We start from the raw sequence: 17,963 nt of genomic DNA on the forward strand, positions 1-17,963 counted from the left end.
TGGCTCCCCGGGACACCCTGGGCCGGGACAGTGACTCGGGAGAGGTGGTGATCCGTGTGACGTCGGTTTAGGGCCGTGCCGGAGAAAGTTAGCACAACCCTGGAGGCGGTCTTTGGAATTACACCATGTGACTTTGCTGTCTTAATATTTATTTTTTTTCATTTAAATAAGTGGGATTAGTTAGTCTGCTCCTGGGGCCGGTCCTCAAGTCTACAGTTCACCTGGCTCGTGCTCGACCTTGTCTTCATGTATGAACGGAACCCGCTGCCCTGTTTCTCTCTTTTCACCGGCAACAAAATAGAAACGCAGCATCAACGGCTGATGGCTACTTCATATACCCAAGTCATTTTTTTTATATCAGTCATTTTAATTAACTAATCATTAAAAGCACAGTTGCTAAGTGAAGGGTGAATTGGATTCATGGCACCAACTTTCCGAAAAAAAGATTTTTATTTGAACTAACGCACAGGATGTTGAGTTGAAAGAAAAAGTGAGGAATGTCAACGTCTGAAAAAAACATTAGTGTGATGAGAAGCTGAAACCATGACGTCTATAGTTTGTCCTTTTTGCTAACATGTAAGGGAGGAGCTGTTGACTTGACTTCAGCCTCTAGCCACTAGGGGGCAGTCCAGAGGTTGTGTCTCGGGTTTGGGAAGCTTCTATGTAGTCTACCTGTGAAAAAACAGATAATGTGCACACTTTTTTTTTTTTAAGATTGTGCAAAAGTGAAAACAACAGGCATTATTTGTTAGACGAGTCAAGTGCAGCACCAACAAAACCAACAAAAGCCTGCGGTGCTAGCCTAGCTTAATCCCAACAGAGAAAACAAAATGACAAAAACAAAGCGGTCTGGGTTCAGTCGAAAGCTTCCGGCGGCTCAGCCGGTAGCTTAGCATGCTAACACTGCCAGCAGCAGGTTAATGTGCCACAGTTGATGGCTAACGCTAATACTGGGCCACTAGTCATTTCCAGTGGGTGTTGCTGAACCAGTCTTTGATGTCTTTGATGACTCTTCAGTCAGATCCCAGTGGTGGCTGAAGAGGCTTGAACACTCCAACAATAGACGGTCGTACGATGAGCACAAGCCCACTTTAGAAGCTGATTGTTCTTTTGTTGTTTGACCATGCAGTTGACAGACAGATACAACTGTTTTTGAACATGTGGTATAAAATGTCTCCTGACTGTTTCCGACTCCACTCGGCCTGTTCGTTGTTGCGTTTCAGGTTGTGGGATGTCTTCAGTTTTGCTTTGGTGCCTTAGGGAAGCTCAGTAGGGCAGCACAGACACGACCTGAATGTGACTTTAGCTGTTGGCTGTATTTGTTTTTTACTTTCTTTTGAATGTATTGTATAAAGAGTATTTATATAAATGGAGAGCCGTGTGGGTCATTCACTTCAAAGTGCAAAAAAACCGTGAGAGAGGAGGATTCAGTGTTGGTAAACTTGGACGATGATTAAAAAGTATTACAACTGAAACTATCTGCCTTTTAAATCCAGCTTTATATCCTGTGATTGTCGTCCAGCAGGAAGGAATCTCTCCAGTTTGCAGTTTGAAGGAATTAAGGCTGCTCCTGCACCACAGGAGCACCGATGCAGCCGACTTGTAAGATTTCTGGGACTATTTGAAAACGCAATTGAAAAAAGTCCCAAAAAATGGAGCAGGCCTTGTCATCAGGTGTGTGTGTGTGTGTGTGTGTGTCACATCTCAGGACAGAAACTCACAAAACAGCTGAAACCCCCCACAGCCAGTATAGCAAGGTTTGATCTAAATTCTTATCAGTGAGGCAGGACTAATCAGGAAGAGGGTCTGGGCTACAACTTGGGTTTTGCTTCCACACAAATGGGAAACTACCGTTTCCTAGTTGAACAAACCCAAACAAAAAGAGTGAGTGAATTGAAAAGCAGACTGATAAGATTTCATTCAATATCTTTATTAACTGAAGCCAGGACAGATTTTACATGTAATAAATTAATGCAGAAAAACACAGAAAAGCTAAAAACAAATAAAATAAAAATAAAAATAAAAATCCCCTGCAACCAATCAGAGTTGGCATCACAGAGACGTGCAATAGGGAAAGTGACGTCTCTGCGTGTCATCCACAGAAAGTCAACATCTTGAAATGAACCAGACACATTAAAGGAGAAGTTCACGCTGACGAAGAGGCAGGCAAGCGCTCAATAGTGAAGCATTAAGGAGCAGTGTGGAAGTATTCTGTTCGTTCTACGTCTATATGCTTGTTCTGTTAAAAGGCCACCAGGGGGAGACAAAGTTTTCCTGGCTTCGGGGTTTGTTTGTTTTTTGTTTGTTTTTTCTTATGGTTGTCATCGACTTAAAGCGCAGAAAGTGTTCCAACAGACTCGTCTAACAATGAGATCTCCATGCATAGTACCAGTGTGACGTCCTCAGACCAAACACTGAATCGAGGCAGGAGAAAAGGTACGTAGAAAATGTAGAAAAAGTAAATAATACAAACGAGCAAGAGGCTTATTAATGTTTGTCGTAGTGATGCAGCCGTTATGACGTCAAAGCTTCTCAGCGAGCGGCAGGTGATTTGGCACCTGCGGAATTCTGGGTAGTCTGGCTGAATGGAGAAACCTGTTTCTAACATCTAGCAGTAGAAACAGGTAGTTTCTACTGCTAATAGTCAAGTTTTTGGATTTGAAAACCAAAATCTCTTTATTCACTGATTTATTACAAACTATGCTTTAGTTTCAGGCAGTTGCAGTGCGCTGTGAAGTCGTTGTTGTGTAAAGCAGCAGATTCTAACACAACACACAACAAACTGTTGTTGTGAGACTGTGGTGACGCAGATGCTCGTCGGGAGAAGGCCGTCGCTGAAAAGCGCCCCCTGGCTGCAGCACTCGTCCTCCAACATGTCGATTTATTTCAGGGTGTGTGTGTGTGTGTGTGTGTGTGGGTGTGGGTGTGTGTGTGTGTGTGTGTGTGTGCATGTAGTCATGCTCTGATTGGGCCGTTTGCACCGCTGTGTCGAAACGTGTGGTGACCCGGTCGGTCATGAAGTGAAAGTGTAAAAAAAAATGAAAAGACCCCACCCACGGACCACCCACCCCACCCACCTCAACCCATCACACCCACCCCTCCCCATCCCACCCCCACATCAGTGGCGCCTCAGGAGTTTGGAGAAGAATCCTGAAGACGACGCCTTGTCCTCAGGGGGCGGGGCCTCGTCTGTGGGCGTGGCCTTCTTGACCTCCAGCCCCAGCTCCCCCTCCAGGTGCTCCAGCTCCGACTGGTCCAGCAGCTCAAAGTCCTCCACCTCGCTGTCCGACTCCTCGGCCAGCTCCAGCGGCCCGGTGTATCCTGGGAGCAGCGCCCCCCCGACCGCCGCCTCTATTCTCTCCTGGATGGCCGTCGTGAGGACGGTGGCGATGACGTCGCCCGCCATCTGGTTCACCAACTCCAGTGCCAAGTCAGTGTCGGCCTTTTGGTCTCTGTGAGGGCGGGATGTGTGCGCCAGTTTAATTGACTGATGGCCAGGGGGCGTGGCCGAGGGCAGGCCCAGGCTCAGCTCGTCGTCGTCGCCGTTGGTGGTGGCGCCGTTGTCCAGCGAGGGGAAGTCCGGCAGGCCGCTGGCGAACACTTCCTCCCTGTCCAGGTCTGTGAGGGGGCGGAGTCAAAGAGAGCAGAGTCTGTCTGTTAGCATCATGTGGCTAGTTAGAAAGCATGTGGATGTCTGACTTGCTTCGCTGACTTCTGACCGATAGCTCTTGACTAAAAGCCCACATGGGGGCGCTCTCATCTGGAGGGTCAGATTTTGTGCATGTGCCATTGCTTGCAATAACATGCAATAAGCATGGCATTGGTCTGACCTCCCATTAGTGCGACAAATTGCTAACCCTAAAATTGGAACCGGTGGTGGAACTGAACAGACCGTCGGAGTTGTCCGTCTGTGGCGTGTGTCCCTCCGACAGGTTGAAGGTACCGTTGTCGGTCCACGTCAGGTCGGACACCTCGGTGTCGGAGACGGACATTTCCCTGCACGCCGCCGAGTCCAGCTGCAGCCGGAGACAGGTGACAAAGAGCCAACAGCTCACTTAACACGGCAGCAGAGTGATGTCACGAGCGGCCACACCCCCAGTCAGGGGTTGGCTCCGCCCTCTGAGATCAGATTGTTCTCATCCTCTTCCAGGGTGTGGAAGATCACAGTTTTCATAATCTGACTGTGTTTAGTTTGAGTTAGATCAGGGGAGGGGAAACTTTTTGACTGGTGGGCCACTGTGGTTCTAAAATTTGACAGAGGGGCCGGAGCGGGAGCAGATGGACAGAGTGTTGTGGTGACCCACCTCATGTGAGAAAAAATTTGTGTTTGAATTTCAATTAAAAAGAAACAAACAACAAAATCAGCGTCGTTGAAGCCCCATGGTATTTAGCTCTTTATTGAAGTGACTCTCACGACACTGAAAAATGGATGAAATGCAGTTATTTAATGGCTTACTGACTGATTAATAACATTTGTTCAAGTTTGCCGGGCCAGATTGAAAATCTTAACGGGCCGCACATGGCCCCCGGGCCGTGGTTTGCCCATGCCTGAGTTAGGCCATTGTTAGTTTCCACTTCATTATGTGTGTGATTGGATGAGTTGAGCTAATCAGCTGACCTTGGGAAACATGGAGGAGAGGTCAGACTCGACGGCCTCCCTCTCTGCCTGAGCCTGCAGGACTCTCCGCTCTGTCGGGAACAAATCGTTTTTCAGAAATCCTCAACTATGAGATTATGGTGAGACTTTCATAAAATTAGCTGAAATCACAAGACACCGAACGGCCAGGGTCACTCACTTTGGTTCTCTCTGATTTTCTGAAGGGCCTTGAGGACGCCAAAGTCCAGTTTCTGCAGAACCGGTTCCAGCCACAAGGTGGCATCATGAGACGAGATCAGTGGCCACAGGAAGACGGCGAGCACTGCGGGGAGAAGACGGAGGCGAGCTCCCAGATCTACTCGTACCCAACCCTCGCAGGATGTTTCCCCCGCTCTCCTGGAGACTCACCTAGGATGTACGAGATGACCACTCCTGGAATGTAGCGTCCTAGAACAGCGAAGAAAGTGCAAACGCTGCAGACCAGCAGGCAGAACTAGTCGACGGCAGAGAGGAAACACAGAGAGAACAACAAGGAAACTGTGAGTTGATGAGAAATGACTCAAGGTTGGTCCAGAAAGCAATGGCTCCAGCTCCAGGGTATTCCTTTGGGGCAACTATGACTTCCACATAATCTATCGTTTCCCTAGAAATTTTGTTTTTTTTTGTTTTGTTTTTTTAATCTTTTAAAGTATTTTTTTTCTTTCTTTGACTTTGGCTATAATGAAAGCATGACTGTCTGAAATACACAGTGGGCTAAAATTTAAAACTTTATAACATTCACATTTATTGAAACAATCTTCCTCCAGATAGAACAGTGAACCTGTGTATGGCCGAAACAAGTTTTGTATCAACATTGATATTGGAACAAACAAAGCGTAATACTATACAATAAATAACTTCATATATATGCCAAATTGGATTTTTAAATAAAAAACTTATCAAAACAAATAAAATGTAAATAAAATCTTTTTTTTTAATTTGCAGCCATCTGATTGAAATTTCAACAGTAACCTTTTGCCAAAGGCTAATATTGAATGTAAAAATAAAATAACAACAATAAACCAATGAAATCATCATAATATCCTTCAATTAACGTCCTCTCCTGATTGACGAGCTAAAATACCAGCACGGCATTCTGGGATTTGTAGCATTAGCGGTACATGTGCTGGATAAAACCTGCAGGCCAGCCCTAGTAGTGATTTTGAATTGCCTCGTGGGCCAAATATAATAACGCTGTGGGCCAAATTTGGCCCACAACCCAGAGTTTGATACCTATGGCTTACAGATTTATTGTCAAAGGTGAGGTTGCAACCCAAGAGTGTGAATAACACAGGTCGGTTCAAGCAGGGAGCAAATGGTAACAAAATACATATGAAACATAGCTAAGTGCATTTTGAGCTGACCCGTGTCAACTAACATCTGTCAGTCGCAGGTTTGGACCTCAACATCATCACTTTAAATCTAGAAGCAAAACCTGGGAGAACCACTGGCCACCAATCTCACCTTTCCCGGGTTCTGCTGCTTGAAGGCCGACGTCTCCTGCAGGAAAAGTCTGAGGGAGTCACTGAGTTGAGGTCCAGAGTGGCCGACAGCATCCTGACCGGAGTCCATAATCTCCCAGCTGCAGCAGGTAAGGGCACACAGAGGTCACCTTAGAGGTCGCAGACATGGAAGTAGAAAACGTCGAGATTTTACGACTGCTGGCGGAAAGTATTCAGGGGTGTCGAGGCACCGAGAGAAAAAATAAATAAAAAGTGAATTTTTCATCCACATTGTCATCAAGGTTGTGATTTCCGGTGATGTTTTTCGTTTTGCCGTCGTTGGTGTGAGATGGATTTCACCTCCGGCTGACTCATGAATCAGGCAGCAGGAGACAACGCGGCGCTCTCCGTGGCTCTCGTCAGATTCCAGTCAGATTTCCGCCGCAATGCCAGCAGCTGTTCTGGAAACTGGCTGGTGTGCAGCGACAACAGAGATCTGGTTACCACAACAGCCCGCCGCTGGCACTCCGACACCCATTTACACCACAAACACCACTGGCCAAAATATCCAGGATGAGACTTTTCAGAGAGGCAATCTGTGCCACCTCAGTTGACTGGGACGGGGATCTTACTTGGACGGCGGGAAGTTCAGTCCGACGTTTATTTATTGACCTTTATTTTTTAGACCCAGGGTCTAATTTACAAGAGGGACCTGTTTCATAAGACACGAGAGGACGACCAACAGGTCCAGACCTTCACTCAGAGTCAGACGACGTGTGAAATTTCCAAAAGCAGCAGCTTTTCATCACAACAGTGTGGTTGTGCAAAACCAAAGCAGCCAGGGGTCACCCCTGCCGTCACCTCTGACCCCTAAAAAGTGACCCCACCCACACCCCAATCACCCCTGCTCCCTCCCCTGTCCCTGAGCACATGCCCAGAGCATGAGTCCCACTTCCAGGGAAAGATGATGAGTGTGAGAGTGATACTGCTCGGCGAAACACTTGGCTCTCCCTGGAAAGAGGCGCCAGCGACAGCAGCCACATGTTTCAGGTCACCTGACTCGGCCACAGAGAGGTCAGGTGACCGCCACAGCCTGCCAACCGAGAGGTCAGGTGACCACCAGATCCCAGCGACAGCTCCATCACTGACGGTTATCTTTTTAAAGTGTGTGTTCCTTTGTTTTTCATCATTCATTTCTTCTTGGTCTCCAATCCTCTAGATGGCGCAACTCCCCATATCAGTTCACAGTCATGAACCATGAACTGATTTCAATGACAAAAATGTCTCGACAGAAAAGATGTCAAAACTTAGACAAACTCGAGAGAGCACCGTGTTTAGCCCTCTGTTTACAGCCTCCTGCTAAAACTCATGGGGGCCTCCACACTGAGTGGAGCGTTATCATCCTGGGGACACCTCTCAGAACCGCTGTGAACCGGCAGTGTGGTTTGCCAACCTGAAGTATCAGTGCCCTTTGAGACATCACGGTGCAGTGGCAGAAGAAGAGGTGAAGGGTGGACTTTAGTGGTGATTTCATTGTCAGGAAGGAGGCATGGGAGTTTTGGATGATATGGAGCGTCCAATAGCAGAGAACATCAGAAACGACTCCTCACATCTCCTCAAAACCAACTTTTTGAGGTTAGCGAGAGGAGGTGGCGGATGGTGTGACAGGCTGAAACATCCTGGACTCTGACCTGTCTGAGCCGGCACTGCAGAAATAGACTCGGGGGGCCAAACAATGTGAGGAATGGCGGCAAAAACATGGCAGCTCCACCCATCGGGCTGTAAATCTGTTGATCCGGCGGTCTGGGCCGGTTCAGCGCTGTTTACATTCAGCGTGTGGCCACATGCTCGCAGGCAGAGTTACTGCAAGACATGAAGCCAGGAGCTGGAGGTAACAGGAGAAGCCACACAGCGGAGACGGTGATGATGATGATGATGATGATGATGATGATGCAACCAGCTGGACTTTCCAAGAACATCTTGGCAGATGGTTGACAGAGTGTCATCAAGTTCAGAGTCTCTTGGCTGCATGTGGTTGGTGGACAAACCAAATACTAGCCGACCAGTTGTCAGTCATCACCGGGGGGTGAGGGGGGTAAAAACTGATCCAGCCGGATGCTTTTCTCAACTCCATCTAGCTGTACTAGGAGCAGCTCCTCCCACCAGCAGGAAGACCACTGGCTCCATTAGTGGAGAGGAAATTGTCGCACAAAACACAAACACGATGAAATGTCTCCACAACAAGATTGTGATAACACAACTAGCAGCAGCACTAATTCATCTGAGGGGGAACTGAGGGTTTTTTCCAGCGCAGAAGGATTCGGGATCCTGCGCCACAGGGCGACGAAAGACTAGCTAGACTAGGCTGTTTATGTTTTGTTGTTTAAAATCCAGGCCACTAGATGGCAGTGCTCAGGACAAAGCACTGTAGAATCAATCTGATGCGATAACACGGTACATATCGCGATAAATCGTACCGCCATACACTGAACACGTCGAGAGAGAGATTTACAGTGACACCAGTCAGGACCAGTTAGGATTGCCGCACACTGACTTGTTGGCCGAATGTGTAAATTAGCTCCATCTTGCCAACTAAGCGCTCAAGTTGCCTCAAAAGCCCAAACACAAATTCATCCAGAGACACTTTCGAAGTCAACCACCGCTGTCTGCGCTCCATCCGCTCCTACCTCAGCCCTGCTCCACCACGTTCAGGAGACATCTCAGGATCTTTGTCCCGCTCCCAGCGAGTCTTCAGGGTTGAACGTCACACACCCGGATGGCAAACAAAGGTAGGAAGAATCAAATCCGGGGGAGAAGAAAACTAAAAAATTTGAACAATAGAAATGACAGCGAGATGCAGGACGGCAGGTTTCTGACGTGCCACACGTCTGGGGAGCAGCTTGTGTTTATCCTGAATGAAGCCCCGCTTGGAGTATTTCAAGCCGTCCGTCTAAAAATAACTTGGTCACACTACATTCCAAAAACAAGCCATCAGGAGGAGAGAATAGTGGCTTTAACAGGCTTCCACATCTGCCGGTGACACCACATGGATGGGAGGAGACATGTGGCGCTGACACGGCTCAGACTCACTGTCCTGTCAACAGCCCACACTTGCTGAAAGAATCGAGTTGCATTTCAGTTCACAACCTGTGACAATGATCAGGTCAAGAATTCCAAGCTCTCGTGAAAAAACACGATATCAATGTGTCCGAAAGGATTATCAGTATCATTTCTTCCAAATGTCGTTAGTTCACTTCGACTATTTATTTTGTGAACTCCAACAAAGGTGGAATGTTTACGGACGTCACATCACTTGACTTGTGATGGCGAAACTCTTGTTGCCTTCCTGTTGCTGGTTTGTTGTTTGGGGTGTTGTTTTCCACCAGTCCTGGGGGCCCCTCATCCAATCGGAGGAGCCGCTGTGAATCACACCCCCGCACTAACTGCCAAGCGATCTGATTGGTTTGACCGACCTCACGTCGTCTTCTCGCGTCGCTCCCAGTGAATCAGCGGAAACAGCTGAGTCACACACACACACACACACACACACACACACACACACACACACACACACACACACACACACAGGGAGCAGATTGTCAAGGTTTCTCATTACTAAAGAGACACCTAGTGGTTGTTGTGGGAACAAACAGCAGAACATCCAGTTGTTTGGAGTCACATGATGTTTTCCACGTATGTTGAAACTACCATGTTGTATATGGTGTGTGTGAGTGTTTGTGTGTGTGTGTGTGTGTGTGTGTGTGTGTGTGTGTGTGTGTGTGTGAGAGAGAGAGAGAGAAAGAGAGAGATGGCTGTAGAGGTGTGTGTCTCCTCTCTAGCTGGACAAACTACGCCAAAAGATTTTCCACCAGTCAACAGCAACCGAGGGAAAGTAACTTCCTCGTTCTGTAGCGCCCCCTGGATGAGGTGAGCCTGCTAGACTTCTTCAAATTATTTAGAAGATTCTCCTTTAAAAGAATCAGCTGTTTCCTTCACACACACACACACACACACACACACACACACACACACACACACACGCACGCACACAGCAAAAGGAAGGAGGTTGTTGCTCCAAACATCCCAGCTGTCAACTCGCATTTTGGGTCAGCAGTTAATCTCCCACAAGCCCCGGCCTGAGACTCGCACAATCAGCCGTGAGACTGACAGCAGCAGGTGGCGGCAACACAACAACAACAACACAAAGTGTCTCAGCTGGACGCACGTCACAGAGACGCCGGAGCGGGTGGCGGGCGACACATGGTGGAAATTTTCCGGTCCTGCCGTCGTCTTTAAAAATTCAAACATGCGAGAGAGCAGGATCAGCCAGGCCCCCTAGTGGCTGGGACGGTGAAGTTGTTCTTGTGCTGAAAGGAATTTCTGACAAGTTTTGGAGTTTTCAAAAACCTAAAAGAAACGAACGTCGCTTCTCTTTCTGAGTAAAAACAGACGGACAGGCAGACAGACAGGCAGACAGACAGGCAGGCAGACAGACAGACAGACAGACTGCCTGACAATCTCACTTCAGAGAAGGTCACTGAACTTTTCCTAAAGTATAACATGAAAAGAATTTTTATGGTGGCTGCTCAAGATGACAAACTCCAGCGTGGTTTGTGTCGCTGGTGTAGCCATAGACAGCTGTCAACAGTGCACATGCACACTGAGCACACGTCATTCTACCTAGCTTCATGCTAGGCTAATTGCTTAGTCACTAGCAGTGCCCGCCCACCAATTTGTGAGCCAATAATACAAGTCATGCTGCAATGACGTGATGGCAGCATCATGTGACACGCACACACGCCCGCACATACACACACATACACACACATTCACAGACACAGACACACACAGAATCTCTCCAGTGTCCTACCTTGCAGTGAGGCGGTGCCACAAATGAGCGCCTGTGTGAAGTGAATAGAGTGATTAACCGCAAAATAGTGTAGATAAGATAAAATTCATAACATTCATAACATAATTTGTTGCACCTTGTTATTACAGTTTTGCGTATAAAAATTATAAAAAAATAAAATTTATTTGACTTTAAACTTTAAGATGAGTTAAATAAAAGAAAACTTGCATTAATATTAAAACTAAATAAGCATCAGTTATAAACTAAATCAATGTGAATACATATCTTAAGCAAATGTGAAAAGAAATCGCAAAATCATTCGAAAATCTGTAATTGATGAATTAAAAAACTTTGTTGTGTAATAATAGAATTTGAATGCATTTTTTTTCTATTTTTATTTTGTAATTTCTCCTCTCACACATTTGCACTGTGGTCACTCCAGGTTTCTTGGTGCTACCTGTGGGTCTGGACTGAGCCACATCTCTGATGGTCACCAAGATGACCAGAGAAAGAAGCAGGACGGCCAGAAGGCTGCAGGTCCGCAGAGGGCTGAAGGCCACAAACCTGGAGGAGGAGAAATGAGACAAAGAGGCTTCATCATCATCATCATCATCATCATCATCATCATCATCATCATCATCATCATCACCACCACCACCACCACCACCACCACCATCATCATCATCATCATCAGTGTGACGCCACCACGTTTGTTTCTTCCTGTACAGCAGCCACATTCAGTGGAAAAAGTAACACATCAAAATGATCTCACGGCAAAACTTAAATGACAATAAAGTAAGTATTTTGCCTAAATGATTGAAGTATTGACGGGCATTGACACAAAAGTAGGTATTTGCCATATGACACTGGGCGTAAACTATAACCAGCAACCCAATTTTTATTTACTGATTTTAAAATATTTTTAATATTTAATTTTAAAAATGATCTCTCAAGACCACAAGACACTGTTCAGTATTTTAGGGGCCAATAGACAAACTCCTGAGGCAGACATCCCTTCCTCTATTTATAAATAGAAGGAAACCCATAAAACAAGGCAGACTTAGGGATTACAAATGTATTTTTGCTACATACATGTACATGTAAATTTCCTTATTTATATTTTACAGATAAGTGGTTACTGAGGGAAGAGTGAAAGCACAGCATTTAATCACCAGGAAGCTGGGAGAAAAGCTGACATTTGAGGGAACTAGTTGTCATCACTTGTGATGAGGAGTGTATGTGTGAGTGTGTATGTGTGATATCCCTGCGTCATGGTTCCTACCAGAACACCGCGTTAGCTGCAGCGAACAGGGCGCAGCTCCAGCAGGGTCTCCGCCTCCAGCTGACCAGGCCGGAGAGCCGAAAGCCCGGGGGCCCGTGAGGCGTGTCCGCCCCGCGTGCCCTCCTTGGCGGCTCCGGTGGCCCTGCCGCCGCCTCCTTCACGCCGCCTGCGGCACCTGGTTCCCGGCTTCGCTGCATGGGAAACGACCGGCGTAGACGCGCTGCCGCTTTGCCGCTCCAGACGGCATCAACACAGAGACGACAAGGCAAAATTAGATCCGGTGTGAGCTTTTCAAAGTTAAAAGAACCTTCAGCCAAAACACCTTTTTCCTGAAAGGTTTGATGTAAAACGTGTTTTCATACACTTGTTAAATGTGAGGATAGCAAGAGGATTCATGAGAAATCTTTTAAAAACACACACACAAAAAAAAAACCCGAACATATCTTCCTATATATCTCATATGACATACCAGTCTTTAAATAACCTTGCGCTGAGACACAGGGACTATTTTTTTGAAATCTTAAGAAAAACATCGTGTTTTTTTCGGTGAATTTTTATCTTCAACATTTTCAACTGCAGACGAGTCTATTGCAGTCACTGAAAGTGTCTGAATTAGTTCCAGCTTTTATTGTGAAAATACACTTCCTCACGGTATCGATCCCTCAAATCTCTGGCTTGAAGCAGATTTGAACCTGTTTTGTTTTGGCATTAGGTCGTTGACGTCAGTGTGTGTGTGTGTGTGTGTGTGCGTGTGCGTGTGCGTGTGTGAGGAGAAAAACATATATCACTCAATGAAATGTACGACATCCCAACCAAATACTAGTGGTCATTTGCTTTTGCTGGTGTTCTGGTCAGTGCCGGAGAGAGAAACAGTCTGTGAAGCTCAGATATGATGATAAATCCTTGTGTTCTGACTTAGTTACTGACTCGTTTTTTGCAATTACCCAATTAGCTTGTTGCATCTTCCAGAACTCTCTGTCATGAGCCTGACTTTCAGAGGCCTGAACAGGAGTGGCTCTGTGTGTGTGTGTGTGTGTGTGTGTGTGTGTGTGTGTGTGGTGGAAACGATGCGCTTGACGATGAACTGACAGAGACTCTCAGCCAGGGTGACTGAGGTCGAGCTTCACTGAATCCAGGAGAAATGCTGGCAGCTTCAAGATGAAGGTTCTCCTGCCCAGTTGGCAATGCCTGAAGGACAGTAAACAGATTAGAAAGCGGCGTGGAGATGTTTAGTCTGTTGCACTTATCAGAAGCAGCTGCCCGGCCTTGGCAGAGTGGAGCGAAGGCATCAAAACAGAAGCATAAGTTCCCTACACAGCATCGACGTGCTGCTACGCATGTACGGCTCAAACAGGGGCGGTGGGCTTTTCTCTTTGGCTCCTGGCTGCACCGCACTTCTTGGTGCAGAATCAGGACAGAACCCTGAAAATCGAGATGCGCCGAAAACTCAAAGTTTAAAACGTCAACCTGGTTGAATCTGGCGAAGCACAGGGTGGAAGGAGCAGGGAAGGATTTGTGTTGGGGGGGGGGAGAAAGTCCCGACAGCTACGGGAAAACACAAAGCTGCGGAGAAAAGCAGCTTTCAGTCAACACACCTCGGAGGTGGGTTGGAAGGCGGTTGTCATGGTTACCTCAGTTAGTTCTGTCTAACTTTTTCCATGTCAGTGTTGCTATTTTCTGTGTGGGTCCAATTTTCTTCAGGTGACGAAAACATTTTGACAACTTTATCATCGTTTGACACAACACCACCTTTTGGGCAGAGGTTTGTGTTGCTCGTTTCTCCATCTGACTGCGGCCACAGAAACACAGAGTCTTATTGCAACCACACAGGTTAGCCAACATAAAGATGCTCTGCCATGTGTGGCGTGTGCATGCGAGCATGTGTGTTTGCGCGTGTGCGCGTGTGCATGCGAGTGTCCGTGTATGTGTGTGTGTGTGTGTGTGTGCGTGCTCGTGTGTGTGTGCGAGCCACTAATTGGACTGAATTTCAGCAGGCAACAAAAGATCAGGCTCGAAAATTCCAGCTCTGGTTTGTACAGGCTTTGCTTTGTTGTCCCTTTGCTTCTGTTTGCTCTCTTCTAATGCTGTGTTAACAGTTATCTCCCTGCCTCCCTCCCTCCCTCCCTCCCTCCATCCGTCCCACCCCCTCTCTCTCTCTCTCTAACTTTCTCTCCCTCTCTCTCTCTCTGCCCCCTCTCTCCCTCTTTCTCTAACGATCTCTATCTTTCTCTCTCTCTTTTTCCTTTTAGTCCATGGAAGGATTTTTTTTGGAGCTCCTGCTCAGAGGAGAACCCCAGTGGACAGAACATCCCAACGGACTTCCCACGGTAACCCTCATAGTCTCTCTTTCTCACTCACTCTATTTCACACACACACACACACACACACACACACATACACAGGGTGGTGTCGCACGGCCGCAATGAACCCCAGAGCTCCAGCGGAGCGGACCGTCCCCGTCTCCGTCTATGGGAAAGCGGCTCCGTCCCTCAGCGCTGATCCTGGATCTGGCCGTGGGCTGGGATTCCTCTGCTGATCCAGACCCCCCAGGACTTGGGAACCCCCTGCCGTCGCCATGACCATCGACCTGCATGGCACGGAGGAGGGCGGGAGCGGCTTGGGCCCCTCCGACCCGCTGGGCCTGTCGGACGAGCTGGAGTGTAAGATCTGCTACTGCGGCTACACGCTGGGGGCCCGCCGGCCAAAGGTGCTGGAGTGCTGCCACCGGCTGTGCACCAAGTGCCTGGCCAAGATCCTGGACCTGGGCGAGTGCCCCCCCAACGCCGTGGTGTGCCCCTTCTGCCGCTACGTCACGGCGCTGCGGGCCGGGGCGCTGGGCAGCCTGCCGGACGACTGCAACCTGGTGGCGGCGCTGGCGCTCCTCAGCAGGAACCGGAGGAACCTCCAGGAGGCCACCAGCCCGGAGCTGCTGCTCAGCCCCGGCCGACTCGGCTCGCTGATGGGGGACAGCACGGTGACCGTGTCCCCTTCCTCCTCCACCTCCTCCTCTACCTCCTCCTCCGGGTCCTCCTCCTACACCACCTACTCCTCCATCAGGAGCTCCCCGAACTTTGTGGTCATCACCATCATGGAGCCGCCACCACCGCCACCGCCCCCGGCGGTGGTATCCCGGGAGCTGCGGGGCTTGCGGCCGACCAGCCTGGACTCGGTGGCCTCCGGCGCCCACCGGTGGACGCTGTGGAACTGCGCCGCCTTGCTGCTGCACACCTCGGCCCGGGCGCTGGTGTGGGTGCTGGGGCTGCTGTACTTCAGCTCGCTGCCCATGGGCGTGTACCTGCTCATCATGCAGCGGACCACCGTGGGGGTGCTGCTGGTGAGCCTGGTGCCCGCCAGCCTGGCCGTGGTCATGGCCTACGGCGTCTGCCAGTGCGTCTGCCACGAGCTGCGGGCCTGCATGTCGCCGTGACCGACCGCGACGGCTTTCTCGAGCTCTGACGGGACGCAACCCCCGCGCGGAAACACTTTCTTCAATCGATCGTCACATCCTGTGGAATGTGAGCTCCTGAGCCTGCAGCCCAAAGCCTCGTACCCTGCTTTTTATTGGAGGACTTGATACCCAGCTTTGGTTTGTTGCCCATATCGGATTTTTTTTTTTTTTTTTTTTGGGTTGTCTGCTTACGGTGGTGCATTGGTTAGCACTGGCGCCTCACAGCGAAAAGGGCCTGGGACCTTTCTCTTCCTCTTCTCCATCTGTCTGTGTGGGTTCTCTCCGGGTTCTCCGGGTTCTCCGGCTTCCTCCCACACTACAAAAACATGCATGCGAGGTGAATTGGAAACTCTAAACTGACCGTAGGTGTGTGTGTGTGTGTGTGAGAGAGCGAATGGCTGTTTGTCTTTGTTTGTCTCAATGTGGCCCAGCGATGAACTGGTGACTTGTCCAGGGTGTCACCTTGCCTTCGCCCTGTGACAGCTGGAATAGGCTCCACAGACCCGCAACTTCAACCTTAACTTTTAAAGGTGACCCACTTTTGATATCCGTGTTTATACCTGCTTTAACTTTGCTTACACTTGAAAAAAAAAATCTGCATGTGTCGACACCATCTGGCCTTCAACCGGGACGAGGACGGAGTGGATTTGTTTGATTTGTTTGTCCTGTCCAGAAATGCAGCAACCTTTTTTTTTTTTTTTTACGTCACCACATCCTGAGAGCTCAGACGTTCAGCAACCAGCTGCGGGTTTGCTGTTGTCACCTGTGGAAAACGACACTTTACGGACAACATGAAGGGATGTGCGCACGTGTTTTCTCAACATGCTATGATCCTGTGGAGGAGTCGGCTTGTAAGTGTTTCACCACAAAATCAAATAAAAAGGATTACACCCACAACAATACGTTAGCCTTCCTTGTTTATGTTACTGATGAATGGGAGGAGTGACACTATTGACACTCATCAATGTGTTATACAGGGACAATCTACAGGAAAGGCTCACTGCTTCAATACAATTTAAACAACTGAAAAGTCTCAGAAGCTAAATGAGAGAAAAATGTTTAAGTCTCATAGTTTGTCTGATTTTCTATATATATATGTATATATATATATATATATATATATATATATATATATATATATATGTACAGACCCTTTTCAAAAAATTAGAATATCATGGAAAAGTTAATTTATTTCCATAATTCCATTCAAAAAGGCAAACTTTCATAGATTATAGATTCAGGGCCCACAATTTAAGTGATTTCAAGTATTTATTTGTTAATTATTACATAATTTGGGCTTCCAGCTCATAAAACCCACAAAAACAGGATTTCAAAAAATTAGAATACTGTGAAGAAATCAGCCCAGATTTTGCAGGGCATGATTTTTTTTAAACTGAGTGTCATCTACTAAACTAAAAGCACCTGCACAGGTTTCCCCAGATGTCATTAAATTGCTTCAGTTTGGTTGAATTGTCTCCGTTCGGTTCAACATGGGGAAGACTGCAGACTTGACAACTGGCCAGAAGAACATCATTGATACCCTCCATAGGATGGGTAAGTCACAAAAGATTATAGCCAAGGAGGCTGGTTGTTTACAGAGTGCTGTGTCCAAGCATTTCAGTGGAAAGTCTAGTGGAAGGACAACATGTGGCAGGAGAAGGTGCACCACCAAAAAGAGATGACCATGGGCTTCAGCAGATTATCAAACAGAGAAGATTCAAGAACCTGGCAGATATACAGAAAGAGTGGAATTGAGGCGGGAGTCACAGCTTCAAAAACCACCACATTCAGACGCATCCGGGAGATGGGCTACGAAAGTCGGGTTCCCCAGGTCAAGCCACTTCTGAGCCTGAGCCAACGTAGGAAACGTCTCAACTGGGCCAAGGAGAAGAAGGACTGGACTGTTGGCCAGTGGTCCAAGGTTGAAAGTAAAGTGTGCCTTTCATTCGGAAATCAAGGTCCAAGGGTTTGGAGGAAGACGGGTGAGGAACAGAACCCAAGCTGCTTGAGGTCCAGCGTGAAATATCCATAGTCAGTCATGATTTGGGGTGCAATGTCCGGTGCAGGTGTTGGTAAACTCTGCTTCCTTAAATCTAAGGTCACAGCAACAATCTACCAGAATGTTTTAGAGGACTTCATGATTTCCTCTGCTGAGGATCTGTATGGAGATGCAGATTTCATCTTCCAGAAGGACCTGGCCCCTGCCCATACCGCCAGAAGCACCAAAACCTGGTTTGATGCCCATGCGATCACAGTGCTTGACTGGCCAGCCAACTCACCGGACCTCAACCCCATTGAGAATTTAT

General features: G+C 47.9%; 3 protein-coding genes across 4 annotated transcripts in view; 2 read left to right on the top strand and 1 right to left on the bottom strand.

Annotated features, from left to right (window-relative positions):
- The window catches only part of marchf11 (membrane-associated ring finger (C3HC4) 11), a 10,900-nt gene extending 9,298 nt beyond the window's left edge, over positions 1-1,602 (top strand). Inside the window, exons 4-5 of the mRNA XM_076022250.1 lie at positions 1-847; positions 882-1,602. The exon at positions 1-847 is cut by the window's left edge and continues 237 nt beyond it. Coding sequence (XP_075878365.1) covers positions 1-71 — 71 coding nt within the window. The 3' untranslated portion in view covers positions 72-847; positions 882-1,602. The remainder of the gene's footprint in view (positions 848-881) is intronic.
- Positions 1,603-2,218: 616 nt separating this feature from the next.
- retreg1 (reticulophagy regulator 1) lies at positions 2,219-12,543 on the bottom strand. Of its 2 annotated transcripts, none has more exons than XM_076022247.1 (9): positions 12,210-12,543; positions 11,346-11,491; positions 10,949-10,979; positions 6,101-6,218; positions 5,006-5,090; positions 4,797-4,919; positions 4,619-4,689; positions 3,893-4,016; positions 2,219-3,618 (listed from the first exon to the last, which is right to left on the bottom strand). In XM_076022247.1, the coding sequence occupies exons 1-9, from the start codon at positions 12,404-12,406 to the stop codon at positions 3,119-3,121; spliced, it is 1,395 nt and encodes a 464-aa protein (XP_075878362.1). In that variant the 5' UTR covers positions 12,407-12,543; the 3' UTR covers positions 2,219-3,118. The 2 variants fall into 2 exon arrangements, with proteins under 2 accessions (XP_075878362.1, XP_075878363.1); XM_076022248.1 differs by having other exon boundaries at positions 11,385-11,491; positions 12,210-12,538.
- Positions 12,544-14,784: 2,241 nt separating this feature from the next.
- rnf182 (ring finger protein 182) lies at positions 14,785-15,636 on the top strand. Its single transcript, XM_076019831.1, has one exon. The coding sequence runs from the start codon at positions 14,785-14,787 to the stop codon at positions 15,634-15,636; it is 852 nt and encodes a 283-aa protein (XP_075875946.1).
- The last annotated feature ends 2,327 nt before the right edge of the window (positions 15,637-17,963 follow it).

The sequence above is a fragment of the Nelusetta ayraudi genome, unplaced genomic scaffold (genome assembly GCF_046127955.1).
Source record: "Nelusetta ayraudi isolate G7.1 ecotype Tasmania unplaced genomic scaffold, CSIRO-AGI_Nayr_v1 ptg000011l, whole genome shotgun sequence".
NCBI lineage: Eukaryota > Metazoa > Chordata > Actinopteri > Tetraodontiformes > Monacanthidae > Nelusetta > Nelusetta ayraudi.

What these genes read in the sequence shown, in the direction of transcription:
- retreg1 (XM_076022247.1), bottom strand. Translation starts at nt 12,406, where the DNA reads ATGCAGCGAAGCCGGGAACCAGGTGCCGCAGGCGGCGTGAAGGAGGCG. An exon ending in GAAAATCAGAGAGAACCAAA is followed by an intron (nt 4,690 to 4,796) that starts GTGAGTGACCCT and finishes TGTTCCCGACAG; the next exon opens with AGCGGAGAGTCCTGCAGGCT. An exon ending in ACAGACGGACAACTCCGACG is followed by an intron (nt 3,619 to 3,892) that starts GTCTGTTCAGTT and finishes GCCCCCTCACAG; the next exon opens with ACCTGGACAGGGAGGAAGTG.
- rnf182 (XM_076019831.1), top strand. Translation starts at nt 14,785, where the DNA reads ATGACCATCGACCTGCATGGCACGGAGGAGGGCGGGAGCGGCTTGGGC.